Source organism: Passer montanus, unplaced genomic scaffold (genome assembly GCF_014805655.1).
Source record: "Passer montanus isolate IOZ18808 unplaced genomic scaffold, ASM1480565v1 scaffold23, whole genome shotgun sequence".
NCBI classification, from domain to species: domain Eukaryota; kingdom Metazoa; phylum Chordata; class Aves; order Passeriformes; family Passeridae; genus Passer; species Passer montanus.
In genome coordinates, this window is record NW_024366926.1 from 947833 (window position 1) to 966590 (window position 18758).

The window sequence follows — 18758 nt, forward strand, 5'->3', positions numbered from 1 at the left end:
ACCTCAACCTGAACCTGAAACTGTACAGCAGATTAACACAAGCCAGCAAGTTCAAGAGCAAGGCAGTCATGGTCCTTGGAAGCCTTTTGAGGCTAAATCTGAGATGTTCTAACAGTATATTATAGTGCAATTTAGATGGTCTGCAGCTCACTTCAAAGTACTACAGCACATGTAATTAAAGCTCTGTCATTCTTTCCACTATAAACTCTGCTTTTCATGAGTTTATAATTTAGATTGTAAAAATCTGTTCTGAGTGAAAGCTTGGCAAACCAGAGTCTGTGCATAAGAACATTTTCTTTTTCCAAGGCAGTCAGCTTCTTAAGGTTTTATGAATAACAGAAAAGTTTTCCAGCTTAACCCAAAGCAAGTTAAAGAAAAATAAGCCATATGTCACTTAAATTCCTTTGTAGTTTGAGGAGGGAAGTTTTATCTCGCCAAGTTCAACTCACAGAGAGTCCAATGTCACTTCACAATTCAAAAATGGAAAAACAATGTATACAGCCAAAAGCAGAGGCTTAATACAATTTACACAGGCTTAGCTGTAACCTAGACCTGGGCTCAACTGAACTGAAAATATCTCCAGACCTACCAAAGAGAAGGCAGATTGTCTCTCCTCTGCCACCCAACTATGACCCTGTTTCCCGTGACTCCTTACCCATTCCTCCCCCTCCAGACTGAACTGAACCCTGATTCCAAACTGCATGAACTTTTGAAGTAAGTTATTCTCCCTCTCTGTTTCTCGCTCATGCCTCTCAGCTGCGCTGGTCAGAGTAAGAGTAATTCCACACACACTTGACACTTGATAGTGTTGGATGTGGAAATATCATCTGTCTACCCACTAAGTACTTCAAAATTACATACAACACAAAGACTCAAGACTGTATCTTTCATTTCTTTGACAGAGGAACTGGCAATAGACTTTTTAAGAAAGACCTCAAGGGTCATGTCTTATGTGAAAAAATATAAGATGAGGGACAGTATGGAACAAAAAAAGGAAAAGGAAAAGAAGTCTTAACAGACTAGCAGACTTTATGTATTAAGACTTTTGTGAATCTACTCACTAAGGCAGAATGGATACTTCCAGACAGGTTTCTCAAGCCCTATAAGACATAACAGCAACTAACTCCTGTGTTAAAAAGCATTCATCATCCATCTTACTAGAATACTCCTTTAAACTGGCTCATTAAAAATTCACAATCATAACTAGTTTCTGGTCCAAAAGATTTTCTTTAAGTAGTTAACTGACTGAAGAAATTGAACAATTGAGAGCCTAAATTATAACAGTAAAGCACACACTCCCACCTTCAAGAGTGAAACACACCTTCCTTGAAAATAGAAAACTCCGAAACTCAGCTACCTCTTGAGAAAGTGTCTTTACTTTTTTCCTAGCAAGTAATTCAGAAGGATGGGCAGTGAGTCACTGGCTATTGCCTCAGTCTTCCCTGTACATGTTTGTCACTCAGCCCCTGTGACTCCTGAGGCCCAGTCCCCAGTTTACTTTGACTGCACTTTCACCCATTCCCCTTACTAATCCAGTAGTTTCACACATCTGACCAATCTTGGTTTGCAAGGCATGGGCATGTTTTGTTTTCTGCCATCTCCCAATCTGCCTGAATTAGAATGATAAACCCATTGCTCATCGATGGGTTTGGCCATGCTTTTGGTTTTGCTCTTATGCAACCCCAACCTGCACAAAGCTGCACTCCTGAACAACAGGGCTATTGAGCTTTCCCAATGCTGGGAGTGGCCTCCTCTTAAACTCTGTCAGCTGCCTATCTGCAGAGATCCCAGTTGACTCATAAACTTGAGATGGACCCTGTTGATTTCAGACTCTTAAACCAAAAGCCAACCAAGCTTCCCTGTAGCTCATCAGACATCCTGGTAGATAACAACAGATAGTAAATTTCTCTATAGATAAACAATGGTAACTCCGCAGTGTTGCTTTCATCTATGTTCATTTCTTCACACGATAACCTGGCCCTCATCCCCTCATCGGGAGATGCTCATCTCATAGCACAAGAGAACTCCAGCTGTACAGAAATCACAGCAGATTGTAATCTGCCTATGCCATTTCAGTAACACCCCTCCTTTCTGGAACAAAAGGCTCACATGCACAGGAAAGGATCTGGATTCCCGTGCTAATTGCAATAAAAGCACCTCCCAAGATGGCTACAAAGGGCATGAGCAGGCATTTTCAGAAATTCAACCTTGACAAAAGGCTTTATCATCTCTCCTTACTATGGAGGTGTTTATCTCAGGCAGAAGAAGGAGGCCAAGGTGGGGTGTGTTTTCACAGTTACTTCTGTCACACAACAGGCAGGCTAACTCACGAGTCTTTGAGTGCACCTGAGTAAATGCCTGAGCCAGCTCTGTACATATAGCTCTTGTACCATACACCTTGGATGACCAAGTAATGTTTTCTGGCCCAGCACAAGCAGGATCCAGCTCTGCTCTCAGTTTCTATCCAACTGTCTCAAACTTACAGCCCCTGAAAATCACCCCGCAAAACCAAAGAAAATAAAACATGCAGTTCTAGTTACAGGCTTCTGCACCAAGGTAATTTTATAGCTTTCTCCGTAACAATTACGATGACTTGATTTTCCCCTATGCATTTTTTAATGAACTGATGGAACTTGTGTGAAGTGTTCATGTGAAGTGTTCCCACTGAAGGCCAAAAAAACCCCATATTTAAGGGCTAAAGTCCAGCATTATACAGCACAAAAACAGAGATCTGGAGATTAAATTCTGCCTTTCCTCAGGGGCATAAATCCATCTCTAATAGCTGGAGACGAGAATCTTCCTTTGAGAAAAATTGCTTGACAATTGGCTGTTACCAGCTTTTTTTTTTTTCTAATTGCAATTGATGAGCTTGATACTGGTTAGAGATCAACTATTCTGAGTGAGCAATCTGGACAACCACATTTATCTTCATTGGCAACCGATGCTCTAATGACTTTATGTAAAAAAAAATAAAATAATGAGGCAAAGACCTCAGCTGTTTCAAGAGCTGCTACAAGAGAACTCAAATTTATCATAATGAGAAATCTTTGTTTGACAACTGAAATACTGAGAAAATCAAAAAGCTTCACTAACCTTCTACATTCATAGCTTCCCTCAGAAGCTGCAACTTCTTCTGTCTCTCTCTTATCCTGTCAAAGGCACTTGATATTGCTGCAGAAGTTGATGTCTCAGGCGTGTGGCGTGTTTGGTCCAGTTTTTGCGGGCCGAAGACGTCCAGTGCTATGCTCCCATCAGAGTATCTTGCTTCCTTGTTCCTGGCAGCAGTAGAAGTCCGTACTGTAAATGTTTCACACTGATGGCTGTGCCTGTGAGGGCCTCCAGCATGGTCCCTCTCAGCTGCCTTGTCAGTAGCGCAAAGCAAATCTGTGGAAGAAGCCCATATTTTCCGTTTGGGAGGGACATCTGTGTGGAGGTAACCTTTTTTCTCAAGCTCACCGTTTTTACACCTATGAGGACAGAAAACATCTTCCTGGCCCAAACTGTAATCTGCAGAAATGCCCTGGAAAAATTCTTCCTCCTCTCTTGTTCCTCTAATGGACAGAAATCCCATAGACTTGCTAAGTCCTTTGTTAAGGGTGGTCTGTTGAGAGAAGTGAGCTCCGTGTCCATCAGGTGCATCAACCATCAACGGTTTTCCTGGAATAAGGAGACATTTCATACATGTAATTTTCTACCTAATACACAGGAGTCCAACACAAATTAGTCAAAGTGTATGATGAAAACACGCTTAGGCATTGGTTTTACCACGGAAAGCACTGAGAAGGCTGCTCCAAGGGCTCCCTCAGTCAACAAAGACAGAAATACAACTGCTTCATACATGATGACCATTTTATTTCTTTTATATCTAAAAAGCTCAAGAAAAAAAATAAGGTCTGCTATAATTCAGTATCAACATTAAAAACCCCCAAACTATCACATAATTGCTTAAAGCTGTTTTCTCATTAGTTTCATTTTCAAAATAGCCTGGACTATCACCAAAAATACTACTTAATAATCAATCTGAAATCAGCCATTCCTCTCACACCCAAATACACTGCCTACAGGTTTTAATAACAAGTCCAGGTTTGTTCTACAGATTTACAGATGCCCTGCAATAGAGTCAGCAGTAAGAAAAGAATGACTGTGTACTTAGGAATTATAAAAATCCTGGATCTCCCTCTAATGACTAATTTTGGTGACTATGGTCTCTCCTGGTAAAGAATACTCAAACAAAACCAACAAAGCTTCCAAGGTTAAAATTATTCCATGAGTCTGCACCCTTTGAGTTTCACTAATACACAGATCCGCCAATACGTGGGAAGTTTCTCTTCTCCCTCTCCCTTCTCATCAAACTACTTCCAGAATAAAAGAAACTGCCAGAGGTCAAACCATATCAATTAAATATGTGGTCTCTGAAGAATGTCATATCACGGTGACCAGCAAGTTTTGACCCAGGTGGAGTCAGCATGCCATGTGACTGATGCCTTCCTTAGACCTACCTCCATCTTCTTATTGTGATATTCCCATGTACCTTCTTTAAGAAGGAACAGCCTTGAAGATTTCAGTGCAAAAGCAAGCAGTCATGAGTTCAAAGTAATCTCTGTGCTGTATCTACTACTCTTAAAGTATGCTAGACGGTCCTGCCTGCATTGATTGAAATTTACTGCCCCACTTGCACAGCAGGCTTCTGATGATCTTTATCTAGGGTATTATCCTTCCAAACAGAATTTCACAGAATGCTTTAGGGGTGTTTGGAAATGTAGTCACTAATGCTTTAAAAGCTTATGACTTTTAAAGGTGTAAACACATTTCAACTCTGATATTCTTCTTCAAGAAGGGCTGTGCTTTTAGTTTGTAGTTTTTATTTCTGTGATATTTAACTGACAATCAAAGCCAGCAAGACTCAAGCCAAATGCAGCCAAGTAGCCCCTTGCTTCCTACCACCATGCAAATACATGATGATAAGATGTTAAGGTTTGGATTGTCTAAAAGGTGTCTTGTAAGAAATCACACACAATTCCCACATGCTCCAGCCAAGAAAATAAAAAACACTTTTGCCAGTGAGAACAAACTAATTTTCTAAAAGGATCTGATGCCTCATTACGTATTTTACAAAGATAGCTTTAATATTAAAGTAAACATAATTATCTTTGTGGTCAAGTAAATATTACATTATTACCTTATTCTCAGACTATACATCATCCTAAGGCTGGCGAACTACGTATAATATTCACACACAAAAAAAGCCTTTTAAAAATAAATGTTCATTACAGAGTTCCCACTATCCATCTAAAGCAGTGGGATGATATCCACTCTGCAAACACATACTTCACATTAATGTATATGCACCAAGGACAAACATTCCCAAACAGGATTTTAACTCAGTCATTTGTGAGACAAAAAACTAAACACTGCAGTTGGCTTCTTAAGATGGCCAACAGAAACACAAATCAAAAGGAGCTCTGAGAATCCTCCCCAGTAATGAGAGTTCCAGGATAATTTTAGGCCAGAAAAAACTAAAACAACCTCCTCTACACACTGTAAAAAATCCCCAAACACCCACTTCTTTAACACTAAAAACATTTACATGCAAGGTCCTTACTGAACAAAACAAAGGCAAACAAAGCAGAAAGATACCAAGAGAAGCAGGCAGCTGCAACTCCCATACACTACCACAGCTATGCACACAGGATTACTTGGTACAGCATCAGTCATGACTCAGAAGAACATTCCTGCTTCAAAAGATCACTTTGGTTTCTGCACACTGATTTTGTTACAGGATCTCATGCATTGAAAAGAATCACAAGGTACATTTAGCACCTGTGGGTATCCTCACCACAGCACTCCAGAGACACAACCCTCTCTTGCTGTGTGCTGGTGAGAACAGCAGCTAAAGAGCCCTCCTGTCAATGAAAAAGACTGCTGGGGGCAAGGAGCATCCTCCTCCCCAAAGCTGTGCTTCCCAGGGACTTGGATAGACCAGAAGTTATTTCCTGTCTGCACAGAAGCACTGAAGACACAAGCTCCATTGAGAGATGCTCTCTGCTCCCATTGGGCCCCCCCAAACAAGCAAAGTGAAGGCCATGAGCTAGGGAAGTCTCATGGCTAGGGAAGTATTCATGGCTGCAGCTCTGCCACTCAGCCAGCCAAGGGCATGATGAGACAGGAGATGAGCTGTCCTGCCAGGAAGCAGTGCAGGAGGTGTTCCAGTTCCACACTGCTCTTCCACCCCACAGGTCTAACTCTGATCCACATTGACTTCAGCAGCCAGCAAGAAATTTTTACATAGTACCAAAATGAATCTACAGCTCGCCTCAGTATTCAGGCTTGAGACTGCAAAATTCTCTTGCAAGTCTTTAATCTGTCCTTTATTACTCTTCCCATTCCCATTTCTGTTTTTCATTAGCCTTGCCAGTTCTTCCCACCTCTGCAAAACCCATCCCTCTCTACGTGACATTATTTCAACAAGCTCTGCCCAAACTGACAGTGCCAACATGAGCTGGTTAAAAACCATCCTCAGAGAAGTGGAAAAAATGAGACTTTGGGGCAAGGAGTGCACAGCCTGGGTATCTTGAGAGGGCAAACTGAAACAAAGCAGCAATACAAAATTTTCAGACCTGTACTTTATCCCAGCCAAAACTGCATGCTGCTTTTAGCATCAGAGCACAGAGGCCAAGGATCAAGGGCAAGACTTTTCAATACAGAAGTAACTCAAGTGCAAATACCAGTAGTAAAATTGGATTAGGCAACCAGCAATCAGTCCAAGTCAATATTTCTGTTTTTAATAAGGTAAATCTGTCCTCATCCCTTCTTCCTTTTTTGAAGTAGTGTTATAGACTTAGTAAGTCACACGATCAACTGCTAAGGTATTTTCACTTTTTTAATCCTGGACTTTCTCCACTACCTCAGCATTACTTGGATCAAGAGTCTTAAATAACTGCAGGAAGTCTCTTTCAGCACAAGGTTCATGTATCCAGATTCCAGAAAACAGTACACCTCCAAAACAGAGCAGACAGGAATAATACTCCTTCTTAAACACATGGATTTTCAGTTGAATGGCATGCTCAAGTCCAAATTGATTAAGTCAATATATGGTTCATTTACAGCTTCCCCCCACCCCAGCTTTTATAATGAAATGTGTGGAAAAATGAAGGAAAGCACCACCAGCAAAAATCTCTATATGAGGAATAAATATCTAACTGATGATAAAACAAACCTGCATAAGGGAACTTGTATGTCTTTATAATGTAAGACTCATGCTATGACCTTCCTCTTTAAAAAAAAAGTTTGTATTTGTAATGGAAACTCTGGAGACCTATCCCAAGTATCTTGGCTCGACTGAAGACATTAATTACACCACCTGAGACCACACAGAGCCACTCCAGGCTTCAGTTACCCAGGTGTGCAACAGGACAGAGCAGTGCCTCCCTGTTTATCACTGAGGGTGACAGAACAAGCCATCAGCAATTAAGATGCTGCAGCATGTAAGCAATTTCAAAAGGAATACTTTCCCCTTCCCTAGTTGCACTAAACTCTCCTCCTTGCTCATCTGAAGAGTGTATGGATACTTGATTCCTCATATCGCCCTTGGGTGTTTATCCTCCACTTGATGTTACATTAGTGCAATTATTTATAATTACTGTAAATAATTCAAATGCAATTATAGTAACTGCATGATTCCAGTGTATAATATATAGTGAGGGAATATATGCAATAAAAATAGCAATTAATCACCAGGAGTTCACGATTAAATTCCTTTGTGGTGCTAAAATGAAACTCCACTTTTCCACACACACCTTCAACTGCCAGATGTTACATTTGCTAAATAACCATAGATCTGCTTCCTTCTTCCTTTGGTGTTTTCAGCTATGAATGCAACTACACCCTCTTACACCAGTGTCATTCACAGACCATTTTCCACTCAGGCTGACAGTAATCTGGTTGATTTTCCTCTGAGAGAGGGCTGTTGCCTAACTAAATCCAGTCTGTGATTACTTGTGTACCACCTTGATCCTACAGGCAATTAAGCCAATGTTAAGTGCAAACACTGTTGGTACTGTCGCCTACTGTATCTGGTTTTGCTGCCTAAACTCAACTCAGTTTTCTTTAAAGTCTTTCTGCCTGCCCCTTCCTTTTGTTTGCACAAAACAGAACACCTTTTTCAACTCTGTTGTGGATTTTGACTTGTGGATGTATGTAGATCCACACATATGGGAGTGGGGGGTGGTTAGGAAGAGAGGGAGGCTGGGGGGAGCAGGGAAAGACTGCCCACATGTGCATGAGAACACACACACCATCACTGCCAGACTGGAAGGTCTCAAGAGAGGAAATTTATACAGGAGTTTGAAAAACATCTCCCACGCCATCTTTGTACAGAAAACAAAGCAATAGAAAAAAAACTCCTTCTCCCCAGACAATGTGGTTAGTTTCTAAAATATGAGTGGGTAGCGGATGGAGGAGTTGGGTTTGCAATCCCTTTGGGGCAGGCTAAAAGCCAAACAGAAGACAACAGAGCCAGATGTGGCCTGTGGGTTGACTGCTCGGAATGGCACCCCCTCTTTTCTTTTCCTTTCTAAATTGTTGAGAAAAATCAAAGTTTCAGATGGAAATACTCCTAAACAATGTATTCTCTGTGAAGGAAGAATTGAACTGGACACAAGGACTGTTGAAAGCATTATATGTAATGGCCAAATTATAAATCCTGTATAACAATTTGCATTCTGCTTTGGACTGACAGCTCTTCTATCAAAAAACACCAAACAGCTCTAAAAACCAGGCATCGTGTTCAGAATAGTGGTAGTGAACCTTGCCACGCAGCACTTCATATTTCATAAATGCAACATTTTACCTCTTCCCTTCCTAGGCACCTCTGCAAGAAAAGGCAACCACTGCTCTTTCTCACTCAGCTTAATGGGGCAGTTTTTTTGGTACATTTCTCAACCAAGTAGGCAAAAGATCCACCTAGCTACTCCCTTCCTGGATTTTTGTGTATCCCAGGAGGAGCTTGGTGATACAGCTGCTTTTCTTCACAGGGACAGCATTTGGCATCTCTAGATTGGTTTCCTCCCTGATCTTTGTGTCCGCTCCTATTTTATCTTCAGAGTTCTGAGTTTGTCCTCAGCACTACTCTGGAAGCATTTCCAATAGCACCACACTGGAAGCTCCCTACACCTGGAGAAAGGATACCTAAATTTAAAAGATCTCTACCAATGCCAACCACCAGTACACTAGATGCAAACAGAAACACTTATTGGAAGAAAACAGGCATGGCTTTTGGAGTGAAAAAGAATAAAATCCTTTCTTTTTTTTTCTTTCAACAAGAAATCTTCATCTGGCTTTCATTTGGTTTTGCTGAACTCTGGAAGTTATTCTCCACCTACTCAGTTCTTTTTTTCTGGAACTGAGGAGCCAGGGGAAATAAAAACAAAAAAGTAAAAAAATTATATTTAGCAGATTTACAGATGACAGACTTTCAAGCAAATGGAAAGAAGTTTGTGCTGCAGTTTTTGATAATTTAAGTCTGTGGTTTGCATTTATCAAGATAATGTTTAAGCTACTTCAGCTCACACATGGAGGTAATCACTATGAACCATTTCTTTATAGACCAAAAGTGGTGTTTTCACCCAGATCAAGAAGAAAAACACAATGCACAGTCACCTTCCCTGGATCAAGAGCAAAAACGATACATTTTCATTTATTTGAGTTTTTTTGTTGATATTATGGAGAGTGGTAATTAAACAGTAGAATATTTTTAAAATTAAAAGCAGCCACACTTAGCCTTAGCATTTTTCATTCAGTTTATAACACCTACCATTTTTGTTACATCTGATAGTGCATACAGTCTAATTAACAACTGTGGACCAACACCCACAATTTTTATCACTATTTCCAAATATTTCTTATTGTGTACGGTTAAGGTGAATCTAAATGATCTTTTAAATTCATTTCAAGCCTTCATTCATGTGGCACATATTTTTGGCAGAGAAAAAGGTCAGAATACAACTGTAATATTGTAATATATGATTGGACTTGTGACATTGTAAAAGTCAAGTTAAAATCAGGGATCCTCATGGCAGGAAAGCCAAGACACCTGTTAGCTGCATCTCTTTAGGAGATGAAACATCTCCAGCAAAGGTCTGTCCTTGGTGGTCATGGATCATCAACTTAAACTGGAACTTTGCAAATAAACACACAAGGTGCAGGATTTCAGGTATGAGCAGGTTTCCAGGTAAGTACAAGTTAGGGAGATTTCAACTGAGCATTTAATAGCCTACATATCCTTTTCAAAGATAAATTGCGGCAAAGAGTAGCAGAGTGGATTAATTCTTGCTTTATGTTTGGAAGAGTTTGACAGTTATTTAATCTTTTGTCACACCAAAAGAGCTTTATGAAGCCAGTTAAGTAACTTTCACATATAATTATTGATGTAAGAACTCTTTTAAGGTCTAAGGTGTTTTTAAGTACAAAAAATTAAGTAACTCATTGGTTCAGATGACTCATGACAGGCCTTGCTGCTTTTATTTCTGCTGGCTAAGTCAGTTCCTAAACACTGTGTTCCGAATATGACTTGACCAAAACCAAACATTCTGTAATATTAATTTACAATAAATTACTTCGGCAGCCAGCCCTGCTGTAAAACTCATTCACAAAGATAGCCAGAGAAAGTGAGTCATGAGAGAGACAAAAAATAAATTTAACTGGGGAGAATATTAACACAAAGCTGTTTATTAATTTATTAATTATCTTGAAGACATAAAGACGGCAATGAACAGCTGAAAATATAGAAGCTGGTTACATAAGGTGAGAAAAATATTTGATTTAAACATGTGAGTTGGAAAAATTTCAAAACATTTATCCTAAGTCAACAATAAAGCTCTAGCAATTATAATTGTGGATTAACATAGTATGGAAAACTGATTTGAATAATAATGAAATTCAAATAAAGGAAAAATCATATTATTTTACAAAGACTGCAAGAATCTAAGGCATTAGTTGGCTACTCTCCAATTAGAAGCACATCTCTCTTACTGAACCATCTTTTATATTCACGAACTTAGCATGACTTATCAGCACAATTTATTTTAAGTTACATGCTGCAAGTAACTTTCCAATACAAGTCCACAATAAATGCCATACCCTTTATGCTGCTTTTTTCTCCATATGACAGCTATTCTATTCAACATTAATTCTAAATCTCCACAATTCAACAGAACCTCACCTCAGTGGACATCAACAAGTCCTCTGTCCTTTCCACTGTATTTACTTGACTTATAATACACTGGGGAAGTGACTAGGAAAATTATACACATCCTTATGTGCACCCACCTCGCCCCCTCCAATCATCCCAGTGCTAAACTTGACCCAAAATGTGTTCTCAGAGGCAGCTAAACCTGAGAAAAAGGTGAAGGATGACTCACAGAACTTCTAACTCATTAGAAAGATGAAGGTTCAAAATCGTAATTGTCTCTTGGTAGCTTACTGGCCTTCTAAATGTTTGCCAATTTGCAACTGGACTAAGAGCAAACAGCAGCAGAACAGCACAGTGACAAATCAGGGGAAAAGGATTTTGTGCCTTCCTGAGTTGTTTTGGTTTTATTGGCTTCTTTTTTTAAAAATTGTAACATTTTCCTTAAACCTTCATCTGGCTTTCTACTTGTGGCTCCTCAATCTATGAGATTATCAACCAATATAATCAACACTACATTCTATAGCTCACTTTCCCTGCAATTTACAGCTGTGCTCCCAGGGCAGCTGATCTGTGCTATTATTGACTGAATTTGCACTGGCAAACTAGCACAGCATTGCAGAAAAAAAGCCCAAAAAAACAAACACTGAATTGCCCTGAATCAAATGCAAGATGTTGCTTATTAGTATCAGACACCCATTTCACTGGGTCCTCACTGACTTCCAAATACATGACTCAGTGTATTTAACATCAGTGTAAAAACAGAACTGAAAACAGCAAGAACTGGTTTGGTTATTTGAGGGGCTCTGTTTTGTATATTACAATTCCCTGAGGTGTCAGCAAAACAGAGATCAAGCAATGTATCTAAGATCAAAATAAAGAGAAAATGGTGCTATTAAGGCATACTAGGAAAACTGACTGATAACAGAAGCAGAATTGGGAAAGGTTTTGGAGAAGCTAAGAAGGTTGTAAAGCTTCTAAGGAAAAGGAGGAAAATGAGTTCCACAAATAAATAATGTGATACAGAGAAATTGGAAATGTTTGAGTGGAAGCAGGTCAGGCAACACATAAAACAAATGAATGAGTGATTTCCATTTTTTAAAAATTAAAATAGAGACTCAAATATCAGAGAACATGAAAAATATTTTCTGCTTCTAAGGATGGGGGGAAGACAGAACCATAATACCAAAATATCATAAACCCTACAAGGTAAGTGGAAAGCAGTTGTGCTCATTGACAGTTCATCTTGAAAAGAACAGAAAAAAAAATCAAGTATTCAAGAGCATCTCATTAATAACTTTCAGACCAGGCTTGGAATTATGCAGACAATATAATGCTTGTACTGGAAGAGGGAAGCACAAACATTTATTCCCTGAGCTGCCACACACTTTCTGTAACACTCTACACATGCAAGCACTTTGAATGAGCTTCACAGGAACAGGTGTTAAGGGATGAGATGTTAAGGGATGAGGACTATTCAGCCAGCTTTGTAGCCTGGGGGTTAAGACATCGCATTTCACAAATATTATTTGAGTAAAGATTCTATTTAAATTAGAACTCTTCAGATAGTATGAAGTTCCCCAAAAAGAGAACTTTACCTTCAGAAAGTAATTTTGACCGAGGTTGTTTAAAACTCTTTGTTAAACTTACTGGTTGATAGCAGCTGAGCCAAGTGGACTCAGTCTCCAAGAATAAGAGGAAAAAACATTCTACCCATGACATTTTTTTCAAGTTAGAGAATACAGTGAAAAAAGAGCAATTGGATCAACTAGTCTACTTCCTCTGAGTTAAAGACAGCATCCTCAGAGGAAGTTTCAGACATTACATGTTATTCACCCTGGTGCTGACCCAGAAAGCCATGAAGATGTTGGCTGGAGCTAACGTAGCAATTTCCAAAATTTAGTAGAACCTAAAACAAAAGGTTTGTTGTTAAGATATAATGAAGACACTGGGGACAAGCATTACTTCAGGAGAAAGAAAAATCTGCTAAAAAGTTTAAATGAAGCTGTGGGTAGGAAAACAAATGGACAGAGAAACAAAACTCCTCACACCACAAACATTAAAAAGAGTTAAAGATTTTCTAAGAAAATGAATAACAAAACACCAAAAGACTAGTCAGTTGTATTACAGACAGAAAAATAGAAACAGCAAAGAAAAGAATAATCAGAGTTTGCTAATTCAGTGAGAACAGACTTTAAAGACAACCCTGCTCTGTCCCCAAAACTTTACAAATATTTTGATCATTACCAAAACACAGTTAACTATGGCTACAAAATAAAAAGCAGAATAGGGGATGGTAAAAGGGTGTAGAAATTAAAAACTTGAGGTAGTAAGGCATTGTGCTTAAATAAAGTTCTTGAAAAAAATACAGAATAGGGTAGTACTGGCAAAAGAACAAAGGTGTATAAAGAAACAGTATTGCTTATTGGACAACACTGGAGACTGGGAAGTACAGGGTTAAAGAATAAAAAATTAACAACCAGAAAAATAAGGCTCTGGTTCAAACCTTAAAATTAGTGTGAACCAGGGAAAGAATTCATTTAAGAAAGGTCTTAAGAAATTCAGAAAAGGCAGACATTACATAGTTTATGAATCCAGTCCCAAACCCTATATTTCCAAAAGATCTCCCTATTGCTCCCTATTCCAGAAATAGTCTGGAAAAAAAAGAAAAGAACCAGTAAGAAAACAAAGCCCCTGAGAAAGCAGTCAGAACAGTCAATTTGTGCCAGAAAATAAGAAACAGCTTGTACCAGAAACAGTTCCTAAACACATAGTGCTGTAAGGGAAGGGCTGACAACCACTGCTGTAAGTGTTTTATATCAACCAGTAGTGTTTTATATCAAGCAGCATCAATCTAGCCTCATCTTAAAAAAAAATTAAAAAAAAAAAAAAAAAGGGCTGACAACCACTGCTGTAAGTGTTTTATATCAACCATTAGTGTTTTATATCAAGCAGCATCAATCTCGCCTCATCTTAAAAAAAAAATAAATATATATATATATATATATATATAAAAATAAGTGAAGACCACCAACCCCTTGCCAGACTTGTGTTTAATTTTTGCAGTTCATATTGTCACTGACAACTTCATGGGTTATTTCAGTTCCTGCTTTTCACTGCATTGTTGCTTGAAACAAAGCCAAAGAACAGAGGAGCAACTCGAGCACCTCAGCAAGATATCTTTGTTGCAATAACTTAGACTGGTCCAAGCTGATGCCTTATAAAATGTTCCTGCTCAGCTCCACAATCCTTCCAGAAAAATTAGAGGCCAGCCTTTTGGAGGAATACATTCTCTTGTCTGAAAAGCCTAGCACAGAGCTGATGCTGCTAATGACCTTTAACAACACCTATGGTCTTAAACAACAAAAAAATCATGGCAAACATCAGCACTCAACCTACATCACTTGATCCTTTTTCCTCCACAGTGGCAACAGCAACCATCTGTCTCCTCCCAGTTTTCTCTTTCCTTACTTCCCTGAAGTAAAGTACAACCATACCTTGCTTCCATATCTACCTCACACTATCAAAGCATAGCAGAACTGTGATGGAATATATACCACTTCTCTTCAGAAAAAAAAAAAATAAGGCAGCAAAAGAGCTTTGTGTGCAGGGAAAAGAGTCCAGGGCTCCTTGGGATGCAGGAAGAGATGTTTTGTGCAATTAGAGCTATGATGAGAGAGCAGAGTCCACAGGAAAGAGGGAACAAGGAAAAGCTGCTTCCTGTTCTCTAGCTGACCAGCCTCTAGCTGAAAATCTCCTTTCTCCAGAAACAAAACATTTGGCTGAGAGGCTTTAAAATCTGTTCCTACCATAAGGACTGACCTGAAAAAAGACAAATATTTTCTTGAAACCATCACCACCTGTCACCATCACCAACATTTAGCTTGACACTGAACCATCAGAGTTCTCTGAATGTAAGCAAGTCCTCCTCTATTTGATTTATTTGCTTGCAAAATCTACCCAAACTTGGTATTCCGCAGGGTTGCCATGAAACACTTACCCGTGGGAAGCCCTTTTCCCCTCAGCCTCTCCCGAATAGCCTGGCTCCTGTCTGGCTGCAATTTTCTATCTCCATTACAAGACAGCTGATCCATCTGCAAAAAGGCAGTAACAAGAAGTCAAAATGTTGGAAGAGCTCATATTAGTATGAAAAGAGCATTGTTTTCATGTAAATGCACAATATTAGTCAGTGTCAGTTAAGTGCAGAATGGGAGTTCAACCTTTTTAATAAAGAACTGATTCATCAGTGAGAATATCCCCTCAAATTATCCATATTTGAACAGTGCGCACTTCATTTAACTACACATTTGGTCTACCTTTTTTCCACTAAGAATGATTTAAGTTCACAGCTTAAACACATTCCACCCCTACAGCAAACTGAAGGGACAGCAGCACTCAAAACCATGTTCCATGATTACAACTTGACTCAAACTCGCCTAGTTCTACCGAGGAGTTTTCTGCATACCAGGAAGAAGTGTCCTGTACCCTCACAGGACGTACTGCACATGTCAAATCACATGCACCCATTTGTGAGCAGCCTCTTCAGCCCCTCAGGCACATTCCTTTCATGTGTCATTCCTTTTACTCCCACTAACTTTTCACTTAACCTTATTTTTTTAAAATCACTACTTCCCTAGAAAAACTTTCACAGTCATTCAAAGAAAAGTTTATTTGCTACAACAACACATTCTTAGTGAGATCTTTCCATATAGTAGAAGAGCAATCTGGACAGCAGGAGGGAAGGAGAAATCAAGCAGACTTCACAGTTACACTACAACTCAGTTAAAATGAAACAGACTGAATCAGCCTGGGGCTATATTGCCCTTCAAAAAGCATATTAACATGGCAAATGAAAACATTCAAATGGGACCCCTCAGCTGTACTTCAGACACCACCAAATGACCAGTTACAGAGATAAGACCCCTCAAGCCTTTGATGAGGCCCATCAAGATTAGAGCATGCCAGCCTTGGAATAAGTTGTACTCTGCCTCTGAAAAAACAAAATTTATAGATTTTTCTTGTTAACTTTAAAAATTCCAACACACATACAGAGCACTGAACATTAAAACCAGCAGGGCTGGCTGGCTAAGGTGCACAAAAACCTAGCAGCACAGCTGTGCTGTCATTGCTCTGTTAACTCTTGGTTCTCTTCAGTTAGTTATTTTTCTTGTTTTCTTGCAAAGCCAACGCAGTGACACGTTCAGAATTGAAAAGGTCACTGGCAGAGGATAACTGCTAGTCCCACTCCTTCATTAACAACATGAACAGGAGACTGGGAGCACACTTGCTGGATTCAGCTCTCCACTGGATTTCAAAACAAGTACTCGGGAGCACTGTTACTGTTTTTGGCAGGCTGGTTTAGATCAGTCTGCCACCCTAACCCTAGACTCCCTGAAAGCCTGCTGACAAAACCAAGAGGAGAGAAAGCAGAAAACTTGCTACCCTGAAATGGCCATCAATAACTTGGAGAATAATGACTCACTTTCCAGAGTGGCTGTTTCTATAGATTGCGGCCCGATTTAAAATTTGGATCTTTATTTTAACAGCACCACTGATGAAGGCCCTGTAGCCTTTTATTTCACTGAACCACAGACTAGTTCCACTTGGCAACTACACAAGACTTCAGACACTACAGTGAGGAGCCCTGGACTGACAGACATACCTCGCAGACTAGACAATGCTTTGTGCAGTTCAGGTTCAGCACTATTTCGGGAGGCCTGGCACAATTGGCTGCTGTCAAATATTAGACAAATGCTCTCACTTTCTGCAAGCATTTCCAAACCAGATATATGAAGAAACTATCTAACAATTAGACCATATATTTCTATTTAAAAAAAATAAATAACTAGGAAGCATCAGCAAATTAAACATTTTTCATGCAATTTCAGTGCTGCCTCTCTAGACAGCAATTTTTAATTTACATGGACCTGCTGGAGTAAGTCCAGAGAAAGGACAGCAAGCTGATTAGAGGGGTGGAGCACCTCTCCTACAAGGAAAGGCTGAGAGAATGGGGGCTGTTCAGGCAGGAGAAGAAAAGGCTTGGGGTGACCTAATCGTGACCTTCCAGTACCCTATGGGACCCTACAAGACAGATGGAAAGGAACTATTTACAAAGGCATGTAGTGACAGGACAAAGGAAAATGGCTTCAAACTGAGAGTAGGTTTAGATTAGCTATTAGGAAGAAGTTCTTTACTGTGAGGGTGGTGAGGCACTGGCACAGGTTCCAGAGAAGTTGTGGATGCCCTCTCCCTGGAAGCGTTCAAGGCAGGCTGGATAGAGCTCTGAGCAATCTGGTCTTGCAAAAGGAATCCCTGACCATGGCAGGGAGGTTACATCTAGCTTTAAGGTCTCTTTTAATCCAAACAATTCTATGATTCTATGACAATTTATGGTCTTCCTTGATTTACTTAAAATTATTTAACTGTTCTGAAGTTATGCTGTAATGGTTTAGGCGAAGAGAGAAGTTGCCCATCAGGAATAGTAACTTTGCAAGATGAGCTCATGTAATTTCTTTCACTTCTAAAAACAGTTTGGTCATTATTAGACAATAAAATCCTCCACAAATCTCATATTCAAGAGCTGAGCAGAAGTGCAAGAGAATTGGCACACTGCCTAAAGAGTCCTTCTTTCTGTTAATAACCAACTCTCCAAAAGTCAAGCATAACTTCAAGTTAAAGTAAACTCACAGCAATCATTTCTGAAGCACTTCAAGTAGCAACAAGTCTAAGCCTTGCCCTGCAGTTCATCACCTTGTTCTCCTGGTTCTTCCTACTTTTTTTTTTCAATGAAGACAGTTCATGAAATGACCTCCTCAGAAACTCATGAATGCATGTTCCAGGAGGAACTGTCAAGTGCACAAAGTGCTACATGGGGACAGAAGCTGTTCTCTCCCTTCAACACGCACCCTTGTCAAAATTGCAACATACCAAAACAAGAGGAAAAAAGACTGCAGAGTGACTCTGAATTAGCACTTTTCCTCTCTTCCTGCTCACCTCTATTGTTTCCTCAAACGCTGACACAGACTTACCCCAGACAGGCTTCCCAGAACCAGTCTGACCAACTGCTTCACATATGAGAAAGAAGGGGCACAGTTGCTGTTCCTTATGTGGGCACTGCAGGCATCCAGAACAGTCCGTACGGACACACGGGCGTAAATGACATCTTCACACATGCCCAGGAGTATGCTGTTGAGATGGTCTCCAAGCTTGATAGGCTAGGGACAAACAAGAACAGGGGACACAGGAGAATCAGTTTTAACCACAATTTGGGGAACACTCAGAAACAAAAGACACTCAACAACGCACATTAACTATTCATGAGACTTATTGCCTGCATTATCTGAGTGCCAGTTTGAAAGTCATCATCTAGGAGGTGAAAAAATAGTGGCTGTAGAATAGGAGAGAGGCATTCAGGATTCAACCCCTACTCTACAACGACCTGGCCTAAACAAGCTGCCTGATCTGCAAGGTCAGGACACCAAAGACTTTCTCAAACATTTAATGAATAAGTGAAAATAAAGCAAAAGGGAAAAGGTTTAGAGGAAGTTTTAATCCTTAATTTTCTCCAATCTGC

At 39.7% G+C, this 18758-nt stretch overlaps 1 protein-coding gene across 8 annotated transcripts in view; it reads right to left on the reverse strand.

Annotated features, from left to right (window-relative positions):
- PTPN13 (protein tyrosine phosphatase non-receptor type 13) overlaps positions 1 to 18758 on the reverse strand; it is a 112271-nt gene that overhangs the window by 54770 nt on the left and 38743 nt on the right. For all 8 annotated transcript variants that reach the window (XM_039710534.1, XM_039710531.1, XM_039710532.1 and 5 more), the window contains exons 5-7: positions 18214 to 18399; positions 15186 to 15279; positions 3094 to 3657 (exon numbers count right to left, since the gene is read on the reverse strand). In XM_039710534.1, coding sequence (XP_039566468.1) covers positions 3094 to 3657; positions 15186 to 15279; positions 18214 to 18399 — 844 coding nt within the window. The remainder of the gene's footprint in view (positions 1 to 3093; positions 3658 to 15185; positions 15280 to 18213; positions 18400 to 18758) is intronic.